This window comes from Notamacropus eugenii, chromosome 4 (assembly GCF_028372415.1).
Source record: "Notamacropus eugenii isolate mMacEug1 chromosome 4, mMacEug1.pri_v2, whole genome shotgun sequence".
Taxonomy (NCBI): domain Eukaryota; kingdom Metazoa; phylum Chordata; class Mammalia; order Diprotodontia; family Macropodidae; genus Notamacropus; species Notamacropus eugenii.
This window is the reverse complement of record NC_092875.1, coordinates 53,315,947-53,341,641: the sequence shown is the minus strand read 5'-3', so window position 1 is coordinate 53,341,641 and position 25,695 is coordinate 53,315,947. Positions and strand designations below refer to the sequence as shown.

General features: G+C 37.4%; 1 protein-coding gene across 8 annotated transcripts in view; it reads right to left on the bottom strand.

Annotated features, from left to right (window-relative positions):
* Nucleotides 1-5,205: 5,205 nt before the first annotated feature.
* Nucleotides 5,206-25,695, bottom strand: part of ELAVL1 (ELAV like RNA binding protein 1) — a 78,998-nt gene continuing 58,508 nt past the window's right edge. For 4 of the 8 annotated variants that reach the window (XM_072600980.1, XM_072600983.1, XM_072600982.1 and 1 more), the window contains 4 exons: nucleotides 25,037-25,190; nucleotides 13,538-13,763; nucleotides 12,740-12,805; nucleotides 5,206-10,067 (listed from right to left, as the gene is read on the bottom strand). In XM_072600980.1, the coding sequence (XP_072457081.1) occupies nucleotides 9,743-10,067; nucleotides 12,740-12,805; nucleotides 13,538-13,763; nucleotides 25,037-25,190 (771 nt within the window). In that variant the 3' untranslated portion in view covers nucleotides 5,206-9,742. Of the gene's footprint in view, nucleotides 10,068-12,666; nucleotides 12,806-13,537; nucleotides 13,764-20,467; nucleotides 21,307-25,036; nucleotides 25,191-25,695 lie in introns of those variants that run through there. The other 4 variants (XM_072600985.1, XM_072600984.1, XM_072600981.1 and 1 more) reach the window with 3 other exon arrangements.

Here is a 25,695-nt window from a genome sequence, read left to right as displayed (position 1 = left end):
TCCTGAGTAACATAGGGTTAAAACCTTGGGCTTGGCAATGAAACCAAAGAAATGAGAATAAGACTGCAAGGTCCTCTGGTCCCTTCCTCACATATCAAGAATCCCTGACAAGTGGTCATCCAGTTTATGACTTCCAATGATGGAAAACTTAAGTGTCCACACCAAGATCATGTAATCCATTGCTAAATCACTTGGACCATTTGAAAGATCTTACTATTGAGCAGAAATGTGCACTACTGCCACTCCAACTCAACTGTCCTAGTTCACTTAGAGCTGGAAAAGGAACTACACAGATCATCCAATTACACAGATGAGGAAATTACACTTAACAAATCTGATCCCTCTTCCATAGGTAAGACTTTCAGATATGATAAAAATATGATATATTCAGATATGATATAAAATATCATTCTTGCCTCCCCCTTCCCTTTACCCCATATACCTTCCCTCTTTCAAGCTAAATGTTCCCAATTCCTTTAACTAATCCTTAAATGATAAGATTTCCAGATTTCCATAAGAGCCTTCTTCAACTCAGCCAAGCCCAGCAGTTGTGCCTTGGTTTAGTCACTACATGAAATAGTGTTAAGTGTTACCTTGTTTCTAAAATTAAGCCTCTCATATTTACATAATGAATGAGAAGTTACTGGTGATTGTTTAATTTAATTCATTATAGTCACATACTCTTATCTTAGCTGACTATACCCAATAACCCCAAATGCAACCTGTAGGGTGTCATTTTGAGTCCCACAGCTGGTGGTGCAGTGGTTGGGGTGCCTGGCCTGAACTCAAGAAGATTTGACTTCAAATCTGGCCTCAGGTACTCACTAGCTATGTCACTCTTGGCAAGCCACTTAACCTATATGCCTCAGTTTCTTCAAGTGTAAAATAAGGATAATAATAGCACCCATCTCCCAGGACTGTTGTGAGGATCAAATGAGATAGTACTTGTAAAGTCCTTAGCACAGTCGGTGCTACATAAATGTTTCTTCCCTTCCCTTCCCTTTTTCATCCTGAAGACACTTTCACATAGTGTGAAGACACACTATGGCTTGCTAATGTCTTTCCTACAACATAGCGCAGAGAGCTGAATGCCAGAGGTTGTCCAAAATGGTTAAGTTCAGTGTAACTTCCTATATCCTTCCCTGGGGGTACCACATTTGGTATAGGGTGCTCAGTCCCAGAAACTAAATCATAGAAAGAACACTGGCAAGGTACAGCAAGTCCAGGGGTAGGCAAGTGGCCCATGCAACACAAAGAGAGATTAAAAAAGTGAGGACTCCTTCATCTGGAATGGTGAAAGATGAGAAGAGATACGATCAAAGCATATAAAATCATGAAGCATATGGCTAAAGTAAATATGGATTTGCCTGCAAAATCCCCAAGTACTAGGCTAAAAACATCCTCTGAACCTTAAACAAGTACTATTTTCCATAATAAATAAATAACTTGGAAAATTTGCTTCTTAAATTTGGACAATTATTTATTTTTTTAAATGAACAGGCTCTTAAGAAATGCTGGAATTAACTTAAATCACAGGAGGGACAAATGCCTCTACAGAGCACTGCTTTGGAATCTCTGATGATGGTAGCAGAATACATGACTAGATGAACCATGGATCTATCCCACTATGGCAATTTCCTCTCTCCTTAACTACCTTTCCAAATTCCAATCTCCATAGTCCCTAATTAGAAGGCTAGAGACAAGTGCATTGAACAAAGAAATGACTTGACAACAGAATTTAGGTCATGGAATTGAAGCGCAGTCATTCCATTCTTGAATGCTCTTCCAAAAATACACCAGTGGAATGCCCGCTTCTACATTCTCAGTAAGCATCATTCAGTCACTGTGTGAATACTTCTAGTAACCATTACATTCTTCCTGAACTCAACCCCTATCAGATGACCTCTGTAGGATTTAGGTCTCAGCACCATATTTTAGGAAAGAAATTGGCAAACCATAAGATGTCTAGAGAAGAGTAATCAAGATGGAAAATGGAAAGGGAAGAAACATTTATAAAGCATCTACTACGTGCCAGGCCCTGTGCTCTTCTCCTCTCCACCCCCTTCCCTTTCCTTGTTTTATGTCTCTTCCACTTGAGAGCTATTGTGTCTTCTCTCCTGCAGGCTAACCTTTCCCAGTTCCTTCAAATAATACTTCAAATCCTTCAAATATTGTAGTCTTCAGGCTAATTACCATCCTGACTGTGTTTCAGTTTGTCAGTGCCATCCTAAAATGTGGGACCTAGAACTGTACACAACATTCCAGATGAGGCCTGACCAAAGCAGAAGAGAGATTATAATCTTCCTGGTTTTCTTTAGCTCAACTAATATGTGATTCTCCTGTGGTGCTCAAGAAGACTTGCAAAAAAAAATTCTTATTATACACTGCGTATTCTAATTATTTTTGCAAGGTCTTTCATTCTCTTAATAGACTATAAAAACTTTAAAGGTCTCTGGCAGATCAAGATTTTCTATGTCCCCCAGGATCTAGCACAATGCTCTGTACATAGGAAGCAGGTAGTGAATGTTTATGTTGTATCATAAAAGGCTCCAGAAAAAAGAGTACCACCTTAACCTTCTTCCTTCCTCTTTGGATTGTACAGGTCAAAGATCAAACAAGTCCAAGACAATCTAAATTCTCTTGTACATGATTGCAATAAATAAATGACAACAACAATGAAAGGGCTTCTTAGTTGATCAGGCACAGCTATCCTTTCCTTATATTAGCATTTGGTGAACACAAGGTTTGATCTGTACTGGCAGAACTAGGTTAAGATTGAAATGATCCTGTATTTAAACCTGTTCTCTTTCCTCCTGGCTGTACACAGAGATTTGCTGCGATCATTTTCCCTCCTATCTGTTTTGTCTCTCTCCCTTTTGAACATTCAGACAGTAAGGGAGTTAAGCAGGGATGACATTAGTTGTGCTTTCTTTCTCCCCACTTTTTCTCACCTCATAAACCATAGCTGCAGTCAGAATTCCGTAGATTGTGTTGCCTTAGATTCATGAGGCAAGTTCCCCCATGTTTTCATACTATTATACAAAATCTAGCTTGAAAAAGCAATATATAAATTGAGATTCACTAAGAGGAAATGGATTGGTTTTTGATTTTTACTTCTCTTCCAGGAATCCCCTCAAAACATTCCAAGAAACTAATGAATTTTTAAAAATAATAATTATAATGATATACCACAGACTCCTAATCTGAGAATGCCTGTAGGAGAAAAGAAAGCAGATTCCATAGATGCCCACTGTCTCAAAGTGCAGACTTCCAAATGAGAAAGCTATGAAGAATTTTGGGTAGTTGGTCCCTTTGAAATACACCCCTGGCCCCAAACCCTCAGGCACCTAGTCTGTTTTCATTTGCTTCACAATTCCTCATCATAGAGCTAGGCCCAATGCTGAAGCATAAACTTCAAGTGAAGGATTCTGACAGAACAGGAAGCCCATCAATCCTGAGGTAGATGAAGTTCAATAAAAAAGATTCTGTAACAAAACCACCACCAGGCTCAATTTCCTCTTAATGGCATGATGCATATTGATGAAATATGCATATTCACCAAACTCTTCTCATTTTATAGAGAAGAGAAATCAGGTGAGTGACTTGCCCAAGGCCACACATCAATCATCCACAGAGCTGAACAATGCAAGATTTGCAAGCCTAGACCAAAAAGTTGACAACATTTTGCAGTTTTGCTTGGAGACAATTAAGGATCAAAGACGATCAACTGAGAAGCCAAATGCTTTCCCCTAAGATCTGAACATACAAAGGACATTCCTGGTGCAGGTTTCCTATCCAGGTGCATCCATTTCCTCCCCGAGGCAGTGCAGGCCCCGGGCAGGTCTAACAGGGGTAGACACATTCCGGAGACATTTGGCACATCCTTTGAAGCAGTTGGACAGCTTCTCCACATCTGAAAAAGAGGGAAATAAACACAGAACTACAGCAAGACACACATAAAAGAGAAAGGAAAAACCAGTGACTTCAACATTCTACTAAAAATCTAGTCAAGAGAAATTTAACATGTTTCCAATGAATCTAGTAAGTGTTCAGGAAGTACTGGCTGATAAGGATGTTTTCTTGGGGTGAATAAATTATACTTTATTTCCTATGTTAAAAAAATCAGGAATGGAGGAATGGCATATGAAATGAATAGTTGCAAAACTAAGTTCTGGCTTTGGAGGATGAGAGGAAACCCAGTCAATTAAAATGGAAAACCAGTTTTGCTGAAAGAGCTAAGAAGGTCTGTAAACTATAGAAATAAAGTGAAAATAACACAGGCAAGCCCAAAGATGCCCAAAGGCGGAGAGTTGACATCCACAGGGCCCTGAGTTCTAGGAGCCTGAGGTAAAGGGCTCTTTACAATGAGCAGGAGATAAAGGAGCCTGGAAGGTGAACTAGGAGCAAGAACCTAAAAAGGACCACAGGAAAAGGTGGTACTAGGTAATTCTTGGGGTTTCAGTAGTATGCTGATATAATTCCCAGAGCAGGAAAAAATTCTCAGCTCTACAAAATGCATTCCCCATGAAGAACAAATATTTGATGAAGGGTATGTGAACACAATACACATAAGACAACTTCACAAATGACATTCAAGACATGAGAGTATAATTCTTTCCTTCCCCCTCCCCTCTCATAGTCTAAGACTTTGGAATGGCAACCCTTTCCCCAAGGATACAGCGCCATTTGGTGGGGAGGAGTAAAGACATGCTTGCCTAAGAAGTATAAAGTAAACCAACTGTATTATTATTATTTTAATTCCATTTCTGCCAGTTAAAAGTTACAAATGATCAGTTCCTAAACTATAACATGTCAGTTACTGTTTTGTTTACAACTAAAAATATCACAAAATTCAAACTATAGGTTAACATGTGAGGCATAACACATCCCTGATGCCTGTGAAAAGAATCAAGTATTCGCACAAACAAGGGTGGATTTATAAAGAAAACCCCAAACCACAACACTGTACTTGAAAATAAGCATCAGCTTATCTTTGGAATCGAATTCAAATGTCTATATGACTGTGAACAAGTTTAATAAAATGTTTTGCATGTTTCCACTACATATAAAATCTATGTAATACATGTCAATATATCAATTTGGCATCTATAAAAACTCTGAAAACGATTCAAAAGTTTCATTCTTTTTGAGAAAGCCATCAACAAAAAAATAATATTCACACTCAGACTACATTTTTAAAAAATGTTTCTTCTTTCAAAGCTTCTTTATTAATCTGAAATCTTCTTGATTATCAAAACCTAAGTCTGATTTTTCTTTTAAAAAACACTAAAGGTCTTTTAATCATATGAATAAAAAAGCAATGGGAAGATGGAGAACTCAGTAGTGCTTTTCTGAAAATCACAAAAACTAATTACAGAAGCATTCTCAAAAGAACACAATGGGATTCATTTTCTTTTAGACTTTTGGACAGCAATGTCATACTTTATTGAAAACAAACCCATGTAAAAACAAAGTTAAAATGAAAAAAAATGGTACCTGAAAAATAAATTATTTTATATAAAACAAATCAATAACTTAAAACACACTAAATATACAAAATGTTTAACCATCTACTGTACAATATGGGAAACAATTAATAAAGCCTCCTGTCCCACAACAGATTACTTTGTAAGCGAAATGTTACATGTTAAAAGAGATGGAACCAATTTTTAAAAAAGACTTCAGGTCAAGATTTAAAGTACAGTATACTATTCAAAGTTACTGGTCAAATCATGAATTATCCCAACTTATATGCTCAAAATGTCAAGTCATTTGCTTTTTAATGACCAAGCAAAATATTTAACTATGTCACTGAAGGGTGGCTTGGAAATAAGAAACAATTATTACAAGTCAAAGGAAAATCGAAGTTTTGAAATGGAAACCCCATAGGATTTCGAAGATTCTGGTGGTAGCTCATCTTTTCTATCATTATTAAAATGGCTCGTGAATTACAAACTCCACTCAACAGAAAAACAAAAAACAAAAAACAAAAAAACAAAAAACAAACCAAAAAGTTTCCTTCTGTGCTGCCTGTCAATCTTTAGGAAGTATGGTGGCCTGTAGCCTGGAGGTGCCAGTAGCAGGGCCACAGGGAACACAGACGCCATATCTTACAAATCACACTGGGAGGGGGTAGTGTATTTCAAAGACCAGAAGAGTTTTATCCAGTACAAAGGCATTTGGTTTATGGAAAGGGGGCCGGAGGAGAAGGGGAAGATGTCTTTACCATCTTACTCTCACATGAATACTACAAAAGCATACAGAAACAAAACGATGCTGCATCTGATATGAAACCAAACAACTTGAGTAATGTTCATTTCAGTGTCCAAATCTGATAACTGTGCTGAGTCTAAACCAAGCAATTTCAACACAGAATATGCACATAACCACAGCTGCTTAGCTATCAACCAACTATACTGGTCTTTGGGTCCTAGGCTTTCCCAGAATTGAGAGCAAGTGCAGATCTATAAACATTAGGTAAGGCACCTGCCTTCAGAATAGGAACAATCTCATTTTTTGGAAGCAGAAAAAGCTTAACCAGACCCGGTACCAACTTCATAAAAACAATCTAGATTTGCTTTAATAATGTACGTGTTAGATGATGAAAAGAAAGAACAGATGCCCTTGGGTGGGAAATCATAATGAAAGAACTTCCTATTAGAGGTAGAATTAGCACACAGAAAACCCTCTCTGGAGGGAACATGGTATTTTACAACGAGGAATCAATTTAAGGCAGAGCTGCAAGGGTAGAATCAACAATGTTAACTTAATCTTTTTTAAAAAATTACCACATCCTAAGTATTGTTTAGCAGATAATCATGAGGAGATCTAATTGATAAGCAGTAGGGAAATCAGAAGCTAAAAGATAATTGAATCAAATCAAAATATCTCAAATATTTGCAAAATTATTCTTTCTAAATTATTACTGTCTACTCAATTCTTTTCATCAAGTTACTTTAAGTAAGGAAGCTTTGGGAAAACAGGAACTTCCAAAAATAAGTAGAGTCTTCATCTTTATCAACAGGAGTGGAATTGAACTTTTTAAGTAAAGTTTGAGAAAAGGATTCCTTCAGCAATATGACATTTTAAAAGTGAGGTCTCCCTTTTAGAAACAAACCTGACAGTCTGGTTCAGGCTGAGTTAACCTACTAAATGTTCCTAGCAAAGTAGAGTGGCTAGAGCAACTATCAGGATGGTAGATTGCTTTCCAGAAGTAATATATCAATGGCTAAAACTTTCCACACTCCTGCAAATGTTCCTGAAGAAGCACCTGGGACTTGTGGTGACAAGTGTATTCAAACCCATGGGGGCCCCAAGTACCAGAAAAATGTCAGGTGACAGACATATCCAAAGCCCAAATACTTCCATATTTTCCCATTAGTCCCAGGGTCTGAAGAACCAAGCTGAATTAAAGGAAAAGAGAATACTGATGTGGCGAAGATGCCATCATCACCTGAAGTCAAGCACAAGCCAAAGCCGGCAGCAAACTGTAAATACAGCAGCTTCAAAGCAAGATTCAGAACCGCAAATAGTGTCTTCATCTGGGGGACTTAAAAGAAAGGCTTTGAATGCTGCCATGACCAAAAAAGTATTAATTTTCTCATAGAATACACTGACTCAAAATATAAAAACTCTCCACAGCAAGACCACAGTGACTACCTTTTCATTTACTCCAGCAAATAGGCACTGTTTCTAGATCAGAACAGAAGCTACACTTTCCCCGCCCCCCCCCCCCACCCTACCCCCATTTAAAATAAAACAAATGGAGCAGAAGCCACAAACCCGTGTCATAAAAAGCGGCTATAATCCTTTGGAGTTTGGTACTTCAGAGAGTAAAGTGGATACTGGGCAGTGTCCGGCTAGCTCTCAAGGCCAAGCCTTGTACCAATCTTTCAACATGTGTAAAAAGTGAAAAAAGAAACCTTTTAAAAAATTGTGAAGCAAATACAAACGTGATAGGGACTCAATATTTTGGAAGTACTAGGTGAATGGAAAGCAGTCATGAGGCCAACCATCCAGATGCTTCCAAAAATAATAAATTGCACTGGAAGAGGCTGATACCTATTGCCTAATTTGTCCTTTTAAAAAAATAAATCAGTAATTCCATTATACCAATAACTAAAAAAACATCATCTTTAAAGAGTTCCATCTCACGTCATAGTTATAAATTGCTGGTCCTAAGCCATCCCATTTTTTTGTCTCTCTCTCTGTACATCAGTTATATAAAAGTCAGATCAGGTTCTTGAAACAGTTTCCCGGAGTTCTCTCTTGCTGCGTGCTACCAGCCTAACCGCCCGTTGTGGACTCTTTCTAACTGCCTACCAACATCTGTAGATTTAGAAAAGAATCATTCTGGGATGATACAGTTTATAATGCCACCACAGATATGTCAAGGCTTTTTTCTTGAGGCCAGTAAACTCTCCTTAAGACCTGACAATTCTCCCTGAATGTTGGACCTTCTGTACAATACCTATCCAAAACAAAAGAAAATTGAAAATAAAAAACAAAACAAAATTTGAGCAAAACAAAATCAAATTTAATGGTCTTAAATGCAAAAGTAAAAACAAACAAAAAACACAAAAAAGCAAAAGAAAATTTAACAGAAACAGAACAACCCAAAATAGTCAAGGCAGCATGAAGAAAACTTTGGGGGTTAATCTTTAAAACTACAAATTAAAGTCTTCTTGTTAATAGATAACTGGCAAGAAATAAGTACTTTTCTGCTGAGTGTTCATATGAAAGCAAATTTTCAAAACAAAACCCTACTAAAATAGAAAAAAAGAATCTAGAGCTCACAAGAAGGGATGCGAGAAATACAATGCTCAAATGTTTATGTGTTATTACAAAATAGAGCTATTCTTGTGAATTTAAACTATGTTGAATGATCTTTGAAACTGCAAAGTTCTCTCAAAAGATAATGTACCAGGATGTGGTGCACCAGGCATACGCTATTTGGACAAAAGATTCAGGATGTCAAAGGAGCAACATATGTTCACACTGTTTTGGAGATTAAATTTGACTCTGGAATCTTCTTGGAGTTTCTTTGAAACTCTTTGGTCCATTCCTACTCAAACTTGGGTTTCTGAAAAATCTTTGTACTTTAATTTCGACAGCTTGGCCACGGCTCAGCGTGCAACTTACCTCCCCAATGGTGTTAAAAGTCAGGCAGGCATGCTACTACTTACAAGACCACTTGAAAAAAAAACAAAATAAAACAACTGAAGTTTAAATCAACAGAAAAGTGGCAATGAAAACTGCTTCAGAAAGCAATTTACTGTCAACTAAGGCGTCAATAATTTTAAATGCTTAAGCTATTGAGAAAAAGCACACTCAGCGTCAGTCTAACATCTTTAGTATAACAACTAAGAAGAAAAAGAATTGTTTTTCCAGTTTGTGGAAACACTAAATGAAACAAATGTTAGACAGTCTTATAAGTTAAAGCATGCTTCAATTTTACCACCATCCAGAGGGGCTGGTTAGTTAATGCAGTCTACTAAGATTTCTGTTTCATATATATTTTAAAGGAAATAACTTAAGAAACTTAAAATTGGTCTAACATTGTGGGATCTCAAACATTTGAACATGTCAGTTGCATCCCAGAGTATAAAAAACCTTTTCATTTCTCATTTAGACTAAGACAAACACGTGAAAATTGGCGCAAAATGAGTTTTACACTAACAAAAAGATGCTTCAACTGGTGTCACTTTGAGTGAGCTATTCCGTACCAAACAGCGGGAGCGAGTTATTTGTGGGCCTTGTTGGTTTTGAAGGAAACCTGCAAGATTTTGTCCCCCAGGCGGTAGCCATTGAGACTTGCTATGGCCATGGCGGCTTCTTCATAGTTTGTCATGGTCACAAAACCAAAACCTTTGCACTTGTTGGTGTTGAAATCGCGAATAACTTTCACATTGGTAACCGCACCAAAGGGGCCAAACATCTGCCAGAGGATTCCCTCATCAGCATCTTGACCAAGGTTGTAGATGAAGATGCACCAGCCAGAAGATGCGTTTCCTGGGACATTTACACCAGAAAGCCCAGTCATGTGATCTACACCCATAGGGGAGAACCTAGCAAATAAAAAGCACAATATTCATGTAAAATTTCAATTCAATCAAATGAATCAACATGGAAGAAAAACAACTGAAGATAGATAACAAAAACTCTCAAACCACCAATGGAGGCAGTTTGTGGGCCCTTTTCCTCACATACCCTCTTCCCCCAAACAAAAATAAAAGTAACAACGGTATGACTGCTTAATACTACTGGTGGTGGAGAAGATGGAAACTTAAGTATCATCAGGGCACAATAGCAACTCACATATTTAAACTAAGCAATGAGCAGGAGTCACAAGAGATGGTGAAATTGCTGACTCCAGTTATCCAAGGCTAAGATGGACACACACTTATCACTTTGAAAAGGTAAGTCTGGGGCCATAAAATGATTTCTCCTCCCAAAGTAAGTCATTTTTGCTCTCTCTAGAACTATACTTGACCCCAACTTTCAGTATCTTAACTGTTGAAGCTTCTATAATGTCCCTCGTGGGTTCCTTGAATCTAACCGATCTCACTATTCTCTAGAAACCCTTTTCTGATATATAAGGAACTCTCTTAAAGGGAAGAAAGAATATGGAGACTGGTTTATTTTTGCCCTTTTCTCCCTATCATTACTGTTCTTTCCTTTAGATTCTCTAAAAGATCAATGGAAAAAGAGCTCTGGGGCATCGCTGCTGAAAGCATTCCTTTTTCTGAAGGATCTGTGGTACCAACTAGGATAACTTAGCACAGGGCAATCTTCAATAAGCAGAAGTGATCAAGATGTACCTGCCTGTAAAACAGAACAACAGACCAGGTAATTCGACTGAGGTCTTTATAACCCAAATGACTTATCCCACTGGGACCAGAAACCTAGTAGAATAGCAACATCACTGGTTGAGATCCCACAACACCTGTAAATCACCCTTTTCCAAAATGACACTTCTACAGATAATTACTTGTAGAAGTACAAATCGCAGGATTCATTCTACCCAAGGGATGTCTTACAATTTTAAAAGATTCAGTCTTTGAAAAAGCTAAAAACTGCTGAAACATGAAACAGAATTGGTGGAAAACCTGAAAAATACTCTGAAGATGGCCATTAATTCTACTTGTCTAAGTGACTTATAGCAAACAAGTGCAAAGACTGGATTCGGACTGTAATGGGTAATAATCAGCAGATCCAACATATATGCCTGTCCAATTACGAAGCATGCTATACCTTCAAAGGATATTAAAACATTATTGGGGGGATAAGATATTGAGCAATGAAATGTCTTTTACTGATCCAAGGGCCATTATTATCTTTGTGCTTTCATGCAGTATATTTTTCAAAGAGGCCTATTTTCTAATAGATGGAGAAGATGGCCACAGTTTTAAACTTTGAGACAACTTTTAAACATCTGAGATGGTATGATAACTTAGTAAGACTCTCTTTTAGAATTTCAAGGCTATCTGGGACAACAATTAGCTAATGCCCATAATTGGAAAAAGGTGTTCAAGATACACAAACTTTTGCTAAGGTACTTTTTTTTTTTTTTAACTAAAAACAGGTCTACAATTTCAGAAAAACCTCTGCTATGTGGAATACTCCCACAAGCCCCTGCTTCTCCACTAAATATGGGAATAACTCATAACATGAACAAAATAAAATGTATCCAAAATTGTATGTGACTTTTGCTACACTGAAAAAATACCTCTGAGCTGCTATTTCAGTTGTGTTTGATTTACATTTTTGTGATTTGAAATTCTGGTCAGTGGATTTCTATTTTGCCAATCATAGCTGATTTATTTTACCTCAACAGTCATAAAGAAATACCTATTTCTTATTTTTTCCTATGTTTAATATGAAGATCCATATACATTTCTCACTCATGAAGGCTTTATGCTGAAGCAAGCATCGCATTCAACATTGAACGTTTTTGTGGGCCCTCTTCTTTTTTTGTTTTCAGATGTTTTTTGGTAACTAACTCTTTCCTCTTTTATCCCTACTTTATTCTTCCCTTCTCACATTTTAGGCTTTTTTGCAATTCTCTCTTTATTAGCTACTCCCTCTGAAATGTTAGCTCTCCATTTTCCTTCTTTTCTTTCTATCTAATTCCTTGGATAAAAGACCCCATTCTTCTCATCCATTCTTTCCTTCTTCTCTAGCTCCACTACCTGCTGATTGTTCATTAGACTTAGCAGTCACTCTATACTCACCACCAATCAAGAGAGGTATCATGACTTAGTGGAAAGAATACTGCTGCCCTTGGAGTCAGAAGTCTTGGGCTTAAATTCTGCTTCTGACATTGCTTAGCTATGAGACCATCTCATGTACATCTACCTACTCATCTATAAAATGGGGATAATAATACATCTAACTCTATGTTTCGTATATAAGGTGGACATAAGGAAAGCACTTTGCAAATCTGAAAAGTGCCAGAGAATGGGAGCTGTGGGAGCTGCGTCATGATTTTCAGAGTATCCAGTTTACTTCTCAACAAGGAAAAAAAAAAAAAAGACCCTCCAATGATTTGCCTTCAAATTAGCAAAGCCATATAAAAGAGGTCAGATAACTCATTTGCAGCACGCACAGGGTATTAGGAGGTATGGAGTACTAAACTTTCATCAGGCCTTGGAAAACAAATTTCACCTGTGGGATTGAACAAGTCCTTCTGACCTGATTTCTCAAACACAAAGATGAGGATATCTGATGAGAAACGTACTTCTGGTATTTACAGTCATGAAGAAAAATCCTCAGCCCGCTAGGGAGATCAGTCAACATGCCATTTCTGTTTAACAGAAAAAGAGGCTCAGAAAGTTGTGACCCGCCTCAGGGTGGGCAGCAAGGCAGCAGCAGCAAAGCCAACTTTGAAATTCCAGTTCTGCATCTACTCTATTGTAGTCTATGAGATAGGGACAGCCTTCTGACATGGGAAAACCACTATTATTGGGGCATTTTCAGGCTGGAAAAAGCCAACGTCCCTTCATCTATTATCACTTACATTTAGAAAAAGGGCTTTAGAATACAGCATACACACAAAAAAAAAAAGATAGTCTTGCCAGAGCTCTTGGTCAAACATCTAAAAGTTTGTTTGAAATTTTTATAAAGCAATATCCCATACAACTGTGCCTGCTGATTTCCCTCTGGGTGAGCTGCTTCAGCTTGTTCTTTGAGTCTCATTTAACTGCAGACTGAGTTCAAGCACTTTACAAATCACTCTATATAACAGGGACCATGTAGATTTTCCACCCCCTCCCCCTTGATTTCAGCTCAAGAAGACACTGCTATGGAAATCAGCGTTTTCATAAAGATACAGTTTTGGTTTGGGGAGAGGGAAGGATTCCAATACAACATAATAATTCTGAACAATTTCATTTAAGCAATAATTCTCATATAACTAATGCACACACCAGGACAAAGCTATTTACAGCTTTAAAAATGAAGCTCTGGTACTAAATGTAAATGGATTGGGGTAAGAGTGACAGCAGAAACCTGAAGTGAATTAGTCCTCCTGACCCACCTGAATCTTTGTGCCTGATGATGAACTGGCCCTCCAAATCGTCTAGCTGGTGAGTGATACAGCTGAGAGAGCAGCGCCACATTTTTATTCTGGTTAGGATTGGCTGCAAACTTCACTGTTATGGGTTCGGAAGAACCTGGGGGTTTATGGCCATTGAAACTGGTAATTGCCTCTTCTGCTTCTGATCTTTTGTCAAACCGGATAAATGCAACCCCTCTGGACAAACCTTTTTAACAAATCAATAAAAATGCAGTTAGGGAAAAATGCATGCACTTTTGAAATTGAAAAACAAAAGTTAAACTCTTCCACAACCTAACTCAGTAGGTGGGATATATTAACAATAGACCTAAATATGAAAACAAATTAACTCATTTTTCTCAAATAACTCACCAAATGACTATTCATCTTAATAACAGAAAACTGAATGTTGTCATTCAGTCTAAATGACTGTACTAAGGTCTAGTTAATACTGTGCCAAATCACATTTTTAGGAACACTTAATATTCCAAAATACTTGACAAAATGTCTCATTCAATTCAAAAGCAATTTGAAAAAGAATATACTAAGACAAGACTTTGTTGGTGCTGCTGAGACAAATCCCACAAGCTGCTTTTATGCCTAAAGACTATCTTATAGCAATTTTAAATTAAAATGTTTAATACATATTGGTGTATACTCATAAAAATGAACACATGCTCAATCAAAATCCAATAACAGCAGCTGGGAATTAAAAGAAATGTGTTTATACCTGTAAGTATGCTTTCTAGATAGTATAAATCAAGACAACAAGGTATCTCCCTCTCCCCACCCAAAACAAAAAACAAATTACATAAGGACAAAATAGCATTCTGGACAGAAACTCCTTGCTTCTTATTACCTGAAAAGGGACCTAGAGAGAAGAAGGGCTTGATGCATGCTACCTGGACCTCACAGGACGGCTTTTTTTGTCTCACCAGTTTAGGGACCTCAGCAACTAAAACAGGTCACCACTATCTTTAGTTAAGCTTTAATGTGGAGCCACTTCCAATAACAACTTTCTTCTCTGCTTTTGAACATAGATTTCCACCAATCATCACTCTAATTCCTCCCATTCGCTGTGAGAAACAGAGAACATTGTCCCTTGAGAACTAAACATGGGATCTGTTCTCTCTGGCTTCTCGTCCTATGTCATCTCCACCAAGATAAAGTCTAGATGACCTCTGCACAGAAGCTCCTTCCCTCCAGATGAAGAACAGTAATGCTGGAGAAAATGGACACAAGGCCCACTTGCTCAGCAGAAGTACCAAATTTATCCTTACTATTGCAAGGCCAGAGAAAGGTTCCTGCCAATACAAACAGACAGCTCAGATGTTTCAAAGCTACAATTACTGAACTAAGTCCATACTCTTCTGGAAGCCAAAATATCAGTCCTAGTAAGGAATACTGGGTGAAAATGATAGTCTTCATTGACATCATTCAATAAAAAGTTACACCTTATTTATCAGGCATCCTTGAAAAACCAGAAATTCTCTATTTGTGAATTTTCCAGATAACTAAACCTCAATCAATCACTTAAGTTCAAAATTCACATTAATCACAGTTGATGTAATCACATAGTTCTGTCTCATTTTAACAACAGATAACCATTACTTTGATCATTGGGACAGGAGGTAGTCTACCTCTGTTCTCAGTGGTTGTTGTTTAGGAGGTGGAGATGGAACCACAGCTGTTGCCAGGTGTCTGTAGAGCTACAAGGAGATGAACTACAACAGAAATGCCTTCAAGGGCTACTGATGACTAATAAGGCTATTTATCCCTACAGCAGATAGTCCTAGACTGTTGAGTTTTCATGCCTGTGTTTTAAAGCATTTTTAGCTGTCAATTCTACCTTTCATGCCACTTATATGGTATGAATGGCAGCACTATTTCCCTCCCCCTCTCTCACATACCCCACCCCCCCAAACATACCCATCTCTCACCTTCCATGGACCAGGAAATTAGATCACCAATCTCATTAGAATTGCCATTGTTGGGGTAAACACTAAAGTCAATGCCCTGTGTTTGGTCAGTTATTCAATCCATGTTTATTGTGAACATACGTGAACATATCAAAAAAAACATATCAAAAGATATTACTTTGCCTTAAATTGCTCCAGGCTGGTGGTATTCCTAGATCACAACTCCTTGTCTCTAATCTGTCCCTAAAACTAGCCCAATCCACCCTCCACTCAAAAGAATCATCAGAAATACTTTCGTACTTCTCCAAAGATCACCCACTAACCCTGTTCCTACTAATTAAGCAGTTACTGAAACCTGGACTTCCCTACAGTCTTCCAAGATTGATCAGAAGAGAGTTTTTAGCTTCCCTTTACCTCACCCAGTCAGGACATGGAATTCAAGGAGTGAGTGTCCCTGACTTCCACTCTCATGAATTTACAGTACACTTCTAAATGACATTTAGATCACTTAAATGCCTTATAATCCATTCACAGTTTAAGATTTCTATTTAGCAATCTACATGTCCTATACTTGGGTGTCAATGACTAAATGTTCTTAAAGAGTAGGAACTAGATTTAGGTAATCCTTGAGACCACAATGCCAAGCCTAGCATTATGAAAACAGTTATTTAGGGTGGTCTGATGATGATCGTGATGAAAGGAAAGAGAAGAGTATTCTAAATGAGGAAAATATTAAATGTAAAGACAATAAGTTGGGTGTATAAGAGAGCAAACAGATGAAACTGAGTAATGAATCCAGGCAAAGAAATAATGTATTACTGAGAACTAGAGACAAGGTAAAAGAAAGTGAATAGGATTATTAAAACGTAAGACTAGAAAGGGGAATTTGAATTTGATAGGGAAGTCCTGCAGGCATGCTCCTGAACTGGGAATTCAGATGATTCTTAAGAGTAGGGTGGATTGGGGCAGTCTGAAAGACAGATTACAGACAAGAGGTTGTGTTCTATAGTCTATCATCAGCCTACAGATCTGGAGGTAAGAGTAGCATCCTTTGATGGGAAATCAAGGTTATCTTTCTTTTAAAGTATGGCTGATATGGTGTGTAGCCTTAAACATAAATATGCTGAAGACCAAATGGAGCAACCCAAGCAATTAACTGTGAGCAAAGCAGCTCATAATTCTTGACTGTGCTCCCTCTGGGCAGCCTCTTTCTACTCCAGTAAGCTTTCCCTTCCCTTTGAAACTGTAAAGGCAGCAAAGAAGTCTTTTCCAAGGAATAAGGTTGAGCCCAATTTGCCTGATACTAAATAGTGCTTAATCAGACACTATTATACTTACAATTTTCTTTTAAACAATCACATCTACCAACAAAGAAATAGTTTTCTTAGTATTGGGGAATGGACAGGAATGAAAGATTCAGTTTCACCACTAGCATATTACCCTAACTGCATACATGAAAAGAGTCTACAAACTGTGAAGGGATATTTAATAAGTTTTCATCCTAACTCCTACTGCTGGCCATGTCCTAAAAAGGATTCTAAAAGAGGAACATGAGTTAAACACAACAAATTCCTTCAATGATCACAAACAAAAACACCTGTTTCATACTGCACCTTAAATCTACTGTGTCTATGTCAGGAGGGTAGAGTATGTATGTTTGATCATTAGTTCTTTGGAATCATGGGTAGTCACTTTAGTGATCATAATTCTTATAGTTTTCAGAGTTGTCTTTATAGTACTGTTGCTACTATGTAACTTGTTCCCCTAGTTTTGGTCATTTCATTCTTCATAAGTTTATAAAGACCTCAAAACTGTTGGTTTTATAGATGGTGGAGTAAAAATTGTCCTGCTGGTTCTTACTTCATTCTGTATTAGCTCACACAAGTCTATAATTTGAAATAACCTATTTTCTCATTTCTTATAATTCATATTCATATACCACAATGCTGCTACAAATATTTTTTATACCTATAGGCCCTTTACTTTTGAATTTCTTTGATTTCTATTGAATATAGGTCTATCACTGGTACAGCAGGGTCAAAGAGGATATACTGTTTACCAACTTTTTGAGTACAATTCCAAACTGTTTTCCAGAATGGTTGAATGTCATTGAGGTCCACTAACAGAAGATCAATGGACCTGTTTTCCTACAGCAAGCCCTCCCCACCTATACATATTATTTTCCTTTTTTATCATTTTTGCCAATCCAACAGATGTAAGGTGGAATCTCAAAGTGCTTTAATTTGCATTTTTCTAATTACTAAAGATTTGGAGCATTTTTTCATATGGCTATTGATAGCCTGGGTTTCTTCCCAGAAGAACTGTCTGTTCACGTCCTTGGAGTAGATCAATTATCAATTGAGGAATGGCTCTTATAAATGTGAAACAGTTCCATAAATAAATATCTGAGAAATAAGACCTTTCACAAAGAAACTTGATGCATATTTGTAAGTTTATTTTTCTTTTCTCTTTTTATCAATGGGATGGAGATAAGGGAGAGAAAAGTTTTAAAAAAAATTTTTTTTTTTAAAAAACACAGATGTGTATTGGGGGATGCTACAGATGTGGAACATTCTACAAATGTGAAATGTTACATGCACTTTTAGATGAGGTTACTGCATTATCATTGTTACTTATTAGTAACGAGATCTCTCACAGAGTAGAAATAATCTGAAAATGTGCATAATATAAAAACAAAACATCAATAATTTAAAAAGGAACATGAGATCAAATTTTAAGTGATCCCATGGAAGATTTTCATATAGCCACTCAAAGAGAACACTTTCTCACCAAGGTACAAATTAGATTTCTTTGGAAGCTAAGTCCCAATATATGAAATGGTTACTTTTCCCAGAAAATATTTCTAAACTTCCCTAGCCAGGAAATTTATCTCTCCATAGAATACCAAAAGTACAAAAGAGGGTAGCCATGGGATACTCATCTTTGCTGGAAATATTTCTCATCAGATTTGTGACTAAGCAGAAGTAAAAACTACTTCAAATATTCAAAATCATTCATCTAACAAACCAACACCAACTGCATGAGAACTCTTACCATAGAACTTTGCAACAACTACAAAAGTTAAAACCATTAGTGTTTCCCAGAAAAAAAAAAAATATTAGGGAACAAGCTCATTCCCTAGGAAAAATATTAGTCTTTCAATACAAAAGATCATTACAAATACACATATAACTTTTCACCTATTTGTATTAAGTTTGAAATAACATTACAAATGATGATTGTATTACATTTTCTACAAAATTTGGAAGAGATTTAGCTGAAGATGAAAAAAATTTCTAGAAAGACAAATTTTAGGTTATTTCTTTATTTAACTAGAGATAAATCTACCCATAAGAAAACATTTTTTCTTTAATTTAATTTTTTCTTTAATACACATTATTTTTCAGTTTTCAACATTCACTTCCATAAGAACTTGAATTCCAAATTTTCTCCCCATCTCTCCCCACCTCTAGGATAGTGTGCACCCCACCTACCCTTTCCCCCAGTATGTCCTACCTTCTATCACCCCACCTTCTTCGATCCCCCCCCCCCTCTATTTTCCTCTAGGGCAAAATAGATTTCTATACCCCACTGACTGGACATCTTATTTCCCAGCTGCATGCAAAAACAATTTTTAACATTCACTTTTAAAGCTTCAAGTTCCATATTCTCTGCCTCCCTCCCTTCCCACCCTCATTGAAAAAGTAAACTGTTCAATACAGGTCATACATGTGTAGCCATACAAAACACTTCCATAACAGTTATGTTGCAAAAGACTAATCATATTTTCCTTTGTCCTGTCCTGCCCTCCATTAATTCCATTCTCTCCCTTGACCTGTCCCCCCACAATAGTGTGTGCTTCTGATTACCCCTTCCCCCAATCTGCTCTCCCTTCTTCCATTTTCCCTTTCCTATCCTCTTCTCCCCTGCCTTTCTGCAGGGTAAAATTGATTTCCATACTCAATTGAGTGTGTTATTCCCTCCTTAAGCCAAATCCCAAGAGAATGAGACTCACTTATTCCCTTTCATCTCTCCCCTTTCCCCTTCTGTTGTAAAAGCTCTTTCTTGTCTCTTTTTTGTGAGATGATTTGCTACATTCTACATCTTCCTTTCTCTTTCTCCTAGTACATTCCATTCAACAGTAAATCTTATTTTTTAAATATTCTCCCTTCATATTCAGCTCACTCTGTTCCCTCACACAAACACCTATCCATATACATACATACATATAATATATGCATACACATACACAACTACATATATATACCCTCTAACTACCCTAATACTGAGAAAGATCTCATGAGTTACAAATATCAACTTTCCATGTAGGAATGTAAACAGTCCAACTTTAATAAGTTCTTTATGGCTTCTCTCTTCTGTTTACCTTTTCATGTTTCTCTTGATTCTTGTATTTGAAAGTCAAATTTTCTATTCAGTTTTGATCTTTTCAACAAGAATGTTTGGAAGTCCTCTATTTCATGGAAATTTCAATTTTTTTCCTTGAAATATTATACTCAGTTTCGCTGAGTAGGTGGCTCTTGGTTTTAATCCTAGCTCCTTTGACTTCTGGAATATCATATTTCAAGTCCTACCACCCCTTATGGTAGAAGCTGCTAAATCTTGTGTCACCCCCATCGTATTTCCACAATACTTCAATTGTTTCTTTCTGGCTATTTGTAATATTTTCTCCTTAACTCTGGAATTTGGTTACAGTATTTCTAGGAGTTTTCATTTTGGGATCTTTTTCAGGATACGATCAGTGGATTCTTTCCATTTCTATTTTATCCTCTGGTTCTAAAATATCAATCAGGGCAGCTTTCCTTGATAATTTCTTGTAAGATGATGTCTAGGCTCTTTTTTTGATCATGGCTTTCAGGCAGACCAATAATTTTAAAATGATCTCTCCTGGATCTATTTTCCAGGTCATTTGTTTTTCCAATGAGATATTTCATATTGTCTTCTATCTTTTCACTCTTTTGGTTTTGTCCTATGATTTCCTGATTTCTTATGAAGTCATTAGCTTCCATCTGCTCCATTCTAATTTTTAAAGAGCTATTTTTTTCAATGAGCTTTTGGACCTCCTTTTCCATTTGGCCAATTCTGCTTTTTAAGGCATTCTTCTCCTCACTGGCTTTTTAGATCTCTTTTGCCACTTGGGTTAGTCTATTTTTAAAAATGTTATTTTCTTCAGCACTTTTGGGGGTCTCCTTAAACAAGCTGTTGACTTGTTTTTCATGATTTTCTTGCATCACTCTCATTTCTCTTCCCAATTTTTCCTCCACCTCTCTTACTTGATTTTCAAAATCCTTTTTGAGCTCTTTCATGGCTGAGACCATTTCATATTTTTTTTTGGAGGTGTTGAATGTAGGAGCCTTGACCTTGCTGTCTTCTTCCAGTTGAATGCTTTGGTCTTCCTCTGACTGTATGGTTTGGTCTTCTTCCTCATCCAAAAGGATGGATGAAAATATCTTTTCACCAAGAAAGTAACTTTCTACAGTCTTATTTTTTTCCCCTTTTTGGGCATTTTTCCAGCCAACTGCTTGACTTTTTAGCCCTTTGTCAAGTGGACGGTATACTATCCCAGTCTTCAGAGATTTTGTGCAGCTGTTGTCTGAGATATCTCTAGGGACCTGTAAGTTCTCAACTCTTCCAATGGGGCATAATGAAGAGAGAGGTGTTCACTCCTCTCCTGGCCTATGCTCTGGTCTGTGAGCAACCACAAGCACTCTTTTCTGCCCTGGAACTGCGAGTAGGATTCCCTCTCCATGGCCACCACCAGCTCCACCATACCAGCGCTCCTCACCCCAGGACTGCCACTTAGGACTGAGACCACTTCATACAAAAGAACAAAAGACAAAACTTCAGTTTCCAACTGAAACACTTTTAAATATCTACTTCTTCCATCATCCTTCATCCTCATTTAGCTTACAGTGCAAAATAAACCTTTTTTTCATATATCAGCAGTAAGATTTCTGGCCACTTAGTAGCAAGAAGCCCTGTAGGACATCACCTGCAACAAGAGCCCTACCAACAAGAAGCAGGTACCTGGGGACAACCAGCCAAGCCCCATCTCCCCTCCAACCACAATGTCCTTAAGAGGTAAAGAAGGTTCAGAAATAAATTATTCTACTTTGCACTCCACCTCTTAAATTTGCATGCACGTGGCTATTTCCTTAAAAAAATGAAATAACTGAAATGGGAAAAAAATGAGAGAGAAGGAAGAAGAAATAGAGCAGATAATGATAGGTATTAATGATACCTTCTGGCATCACAGCATGGCTACTATTCATCAAAACTTCCTTCTTACCTTCCTCCCTTTTCCTTCTACTATTCCAATTGAACATTTTCCTTTCTATTATCTCTTTGATGCATTCTATAGTGTCTCTTTTAAAAAATGTTAATTCCTAACCCCAAAGACAAAAATGAGAAATGTTTTATGTGTCACCTTACTAACAACTACTCTCTTCATTGCCTTTACTCACCTGAAGTAGCAGAGGGGCTAAAAAGAGGTTTTTAACCTTATCATTCTGCCAAAACTACTCTCTTGAAAATTACCAGTGGTCTCTTAGTTGTCATATCTAAAGGCCCTTTCTCAATCCTCATTCTTCTCAACCTCTCTGCATAGTCTTTTGACACTGTGATTCCTTGATACTCTCCTCCTTGACACTTTCTTGTCCCTAGGTTTTTGAGACACCACTCTCTCCTCATTTTCCCACCTATATGACCACTCTGCCATCATCTTTACTGGATCTTCCTCTAGCTCATTCCCTTTAACCATAGGTGTCCCTTAGGGCTCTGTCCTGGGCCACCTTCTATTCCCCCTCTATCTGACTTCACTTGGTGATCTCATGAGTTCTTATGGATTTAATTATGAATTTGATGATTCTCAAATCAACCTGTTGTGCCCAATCTCTCTGCTAACATCCAATCTCAAATCACCACCTGCCTTTCAGATATCTTGAGGTGGATATCCAACAAACATCTTAAACTTAGTAAGTCCAAAATGGAACCCATTATCTTTCCCCCTAAAATCCTCCTTCCCCTATCATCTTTTCTATTACGAGAGAAGGCAACACCATCCTCCCAATCAGTCCTTCAGGCTCACAGCCTAGGAGGCATCCTGGACCCATCACTATATCTTACTACTCCTCCCCCCATACCCAATCTTTTGCCAAAGGCTATCAATTTCTCCTTTGCAACATCTCTTAAGTATGCCCCGTTTTCTCATCTGACTCTGATACCATCTTGATGCAGGCCTTCATCATCTTATGCCTGGACTACTGCAAACCCTAATTAAACTCAATGAACTCCAGTGGCTTTCTATTGCTTCCAAGATCAAAAACAAAATGCTCTGTTTGGCATTCAAAGCCCTTCATAAACTAGTCCTCTCCTACCCTTCCAGTCTTCTTACACCTTACTCCCCAAACCATATTCTTCCATCCAGTGACACTGGTCTCCTGGCTATTCTATGAACAAGATCCTCCATCTCTCAGCTCTGGGCATTTTCTCCAGCTGTCCCTCACGCCTGCAAATACTGTCCCTCTTCCAACCTGCCTACTGATTTCCAAGGCTTCCTTTAAGTCCCAACAAAAATCTCTCCTTCTACAGGAAGTTTTCCCCAACTCCTCTAAATTCTAGTGCCTTTCCTCCATTAATGATCTCCTACATATAATGAATACAGCTTGGCTTGTATTTATTTATTTGCACATTGTCTCCCCAATTAGACTGTAAATTCCTTGAGAACAGGGACTGTGTTTTGCATTTTTTTGGATTCCCAGCACTTAGCATAGTACCTAGCACATAGCAGGTGCTTAATAAATGTTCACTGATTGATTGTATGACAAGTTAACAAGGACTAAGGGAAGAATTTTGAGGTTCTTATAAGAAGATTAAAGTGAAAATGTAATTCTCTAGTAAAGGCTTGGTAATCCAGGAGAAAATGGATTTGATGCTACATTCTTAAAAAGATGTCCAAATCAGTTTTGGGTAAATGACAAATGTATACTCTGAGATAGATTTCTACTTTGTTCTGGGAAGTAACATGACAACAATGCCTGACCATTTGGCTCCTCAAATGAATTTCCATACCATTTCTCAATTTTTAGTAAATCTCTAAACTCTTTACTTCAAAACATCAGCTTAACAAGGGCTATTTCTTGATTCTGCTACCTTCTATTCTAGCTCCGTGGTTCAATTATTCCACAGGTTTGTTGCTGTCTGTCTTAAAGATTCAACCACTTGACAACTCTCAGGATAGACTGGAAAAAAATAGTTTTCACTATTTTTATAGTATATATGGGGTTTAGTCAACAGAAAGATAAAATGTATGCTTACTGATGAAGGTATACAAAAATCTCCTTGAGTCAATTCCAGATCTTCCCACTGGAATCGCTTGCCAAAAATCTCACCTTCTCATTTGCCAGTATCATCTATTCCCACTGAATTCAGATTCTTTTAGCTATTACAGAAGCACACTATAACAAGCAGTCTGAATCACAAATCCTTTATTGATTAATGATTTGAAAGAGAAGCTCAATGATTAGGCAGGTAGATTTGCCAATGGAATGATTTTTGATTTTCAAAACTTGAATCTTGGAACATTTAAAATGTCAGATTAAAACACTTTGGGGGAAGATGGGCACTCAGAAGAAAAATCCTAGAGGGGTATGGAAAGGCACTCTTACAAAAAGAAGCAGCCATGGAGTTTCTCCATTATGATAGTATTAATAATACACAACAGGAAATGAGATGCTAAACCTGCTCATTTTAACTGTGAGATATTTGCTTTCTCCAAAATCAAAGTTATACACACCTCACATCACCTCCACATATACTCTTCAATTCAATGACACTGGTCGGCTTGGCTATTCTCTAAACAAGACTGTCCATCTCTTGGCTCTGGGCATTTTCACTGGCTAGAATGTTCTACCTCCTCATCTTGACCTCCCTTAAAGTCCCAGTTGAAATCCCACTTTCAACAGGAAACCTTTCCCAATCCACCTTAAGGTTAGTGTCTTCCCTCTGTTGATCATTTCCTATTTATTCTGTCTATAGCTGTTCTCTTCCATTAGTTAGATAGTGAGCTCTGGCAGGCCAAGGACTGTCTTTTGCTTTTCATGGTATCCCCAACACTTAGCACAATACCTGAAACATAGTAGTTGTTTAATCAGTGTTTACTGATTGACTAATAGCATTAGAATAACAAAGACCTAGTGAAGTAGGTCATCCTCTTTCTAAGCAGATGGCCTAGCCCCCCCTTATCTATATGGATTTGACAGGGGAAATTCATGATGTCTTTTCTGGCTTTCAACATCAAATGGCATTATAAAGCTGAGGCTCCCATTCTTTTCACTTCCTTCTCCAGACTCATGTGTTTAAGAATTCCTAAACCTAGGCACAATCATCCAAGTACTTAACTGCCCACCTAAAGAGGAATGAGACATTCAAATCATACTGAAATTTTCTCTATCTCCCTGAAAAACCTGATAGCTTCCAGGAAAAACATCAGCCAACACAATTCTTAGCAAGCATTGATTTAGGTATCCTATGTTGCCTGGCATACCTGTTGTCTGATCCACAAGTACACGGGAGTTGATGATACGTCCAAATCGTGAAAACATGTCCTCCACATCTTTCTGTGTCATTGTCCTTGGGAGTCCACTAATATACAAATTGGCATCTTTGATAACTTCTGAGCTTGGCCGAGCATAGGATACCTTTAAAACAAAATTATTCTCTTTTATTATGGAAGATACATTTATAAATCATTGAATTAACAAATATCTGCTAGTCAATTTTCCAGATTTAAATAAAACAGCAACCTTACACAAGGTATTTAATTAACAACTGATAAAATCTTCAGGTATGAAATAATTTGGTTGAGAAATGACATTGTTAACATTTATCTCCTTAATAGTACAAAAACAATAAAGTCCTTCCACTAGGATCTCTGACGATACCTCACAGTCAGATACATGAGCATTTTGTCCAGCTTCCTGAAACATGACACAGATTCAAAGGCGCAGCTGAATACCAGATTTGCTGTTCAACATATATAGTGTATGGTGTACATGTACACCATATTTACTTATCAGATATTTATCAATATCTACCAGACAAAATTGTAACCATTTAATATCACAATCATTTGTATAAAGCAAATGCCACCACATGCTTTTTAAAGGCTGAGGAAGTACCTAAGCATGGTTCTTGCTCAGAGGC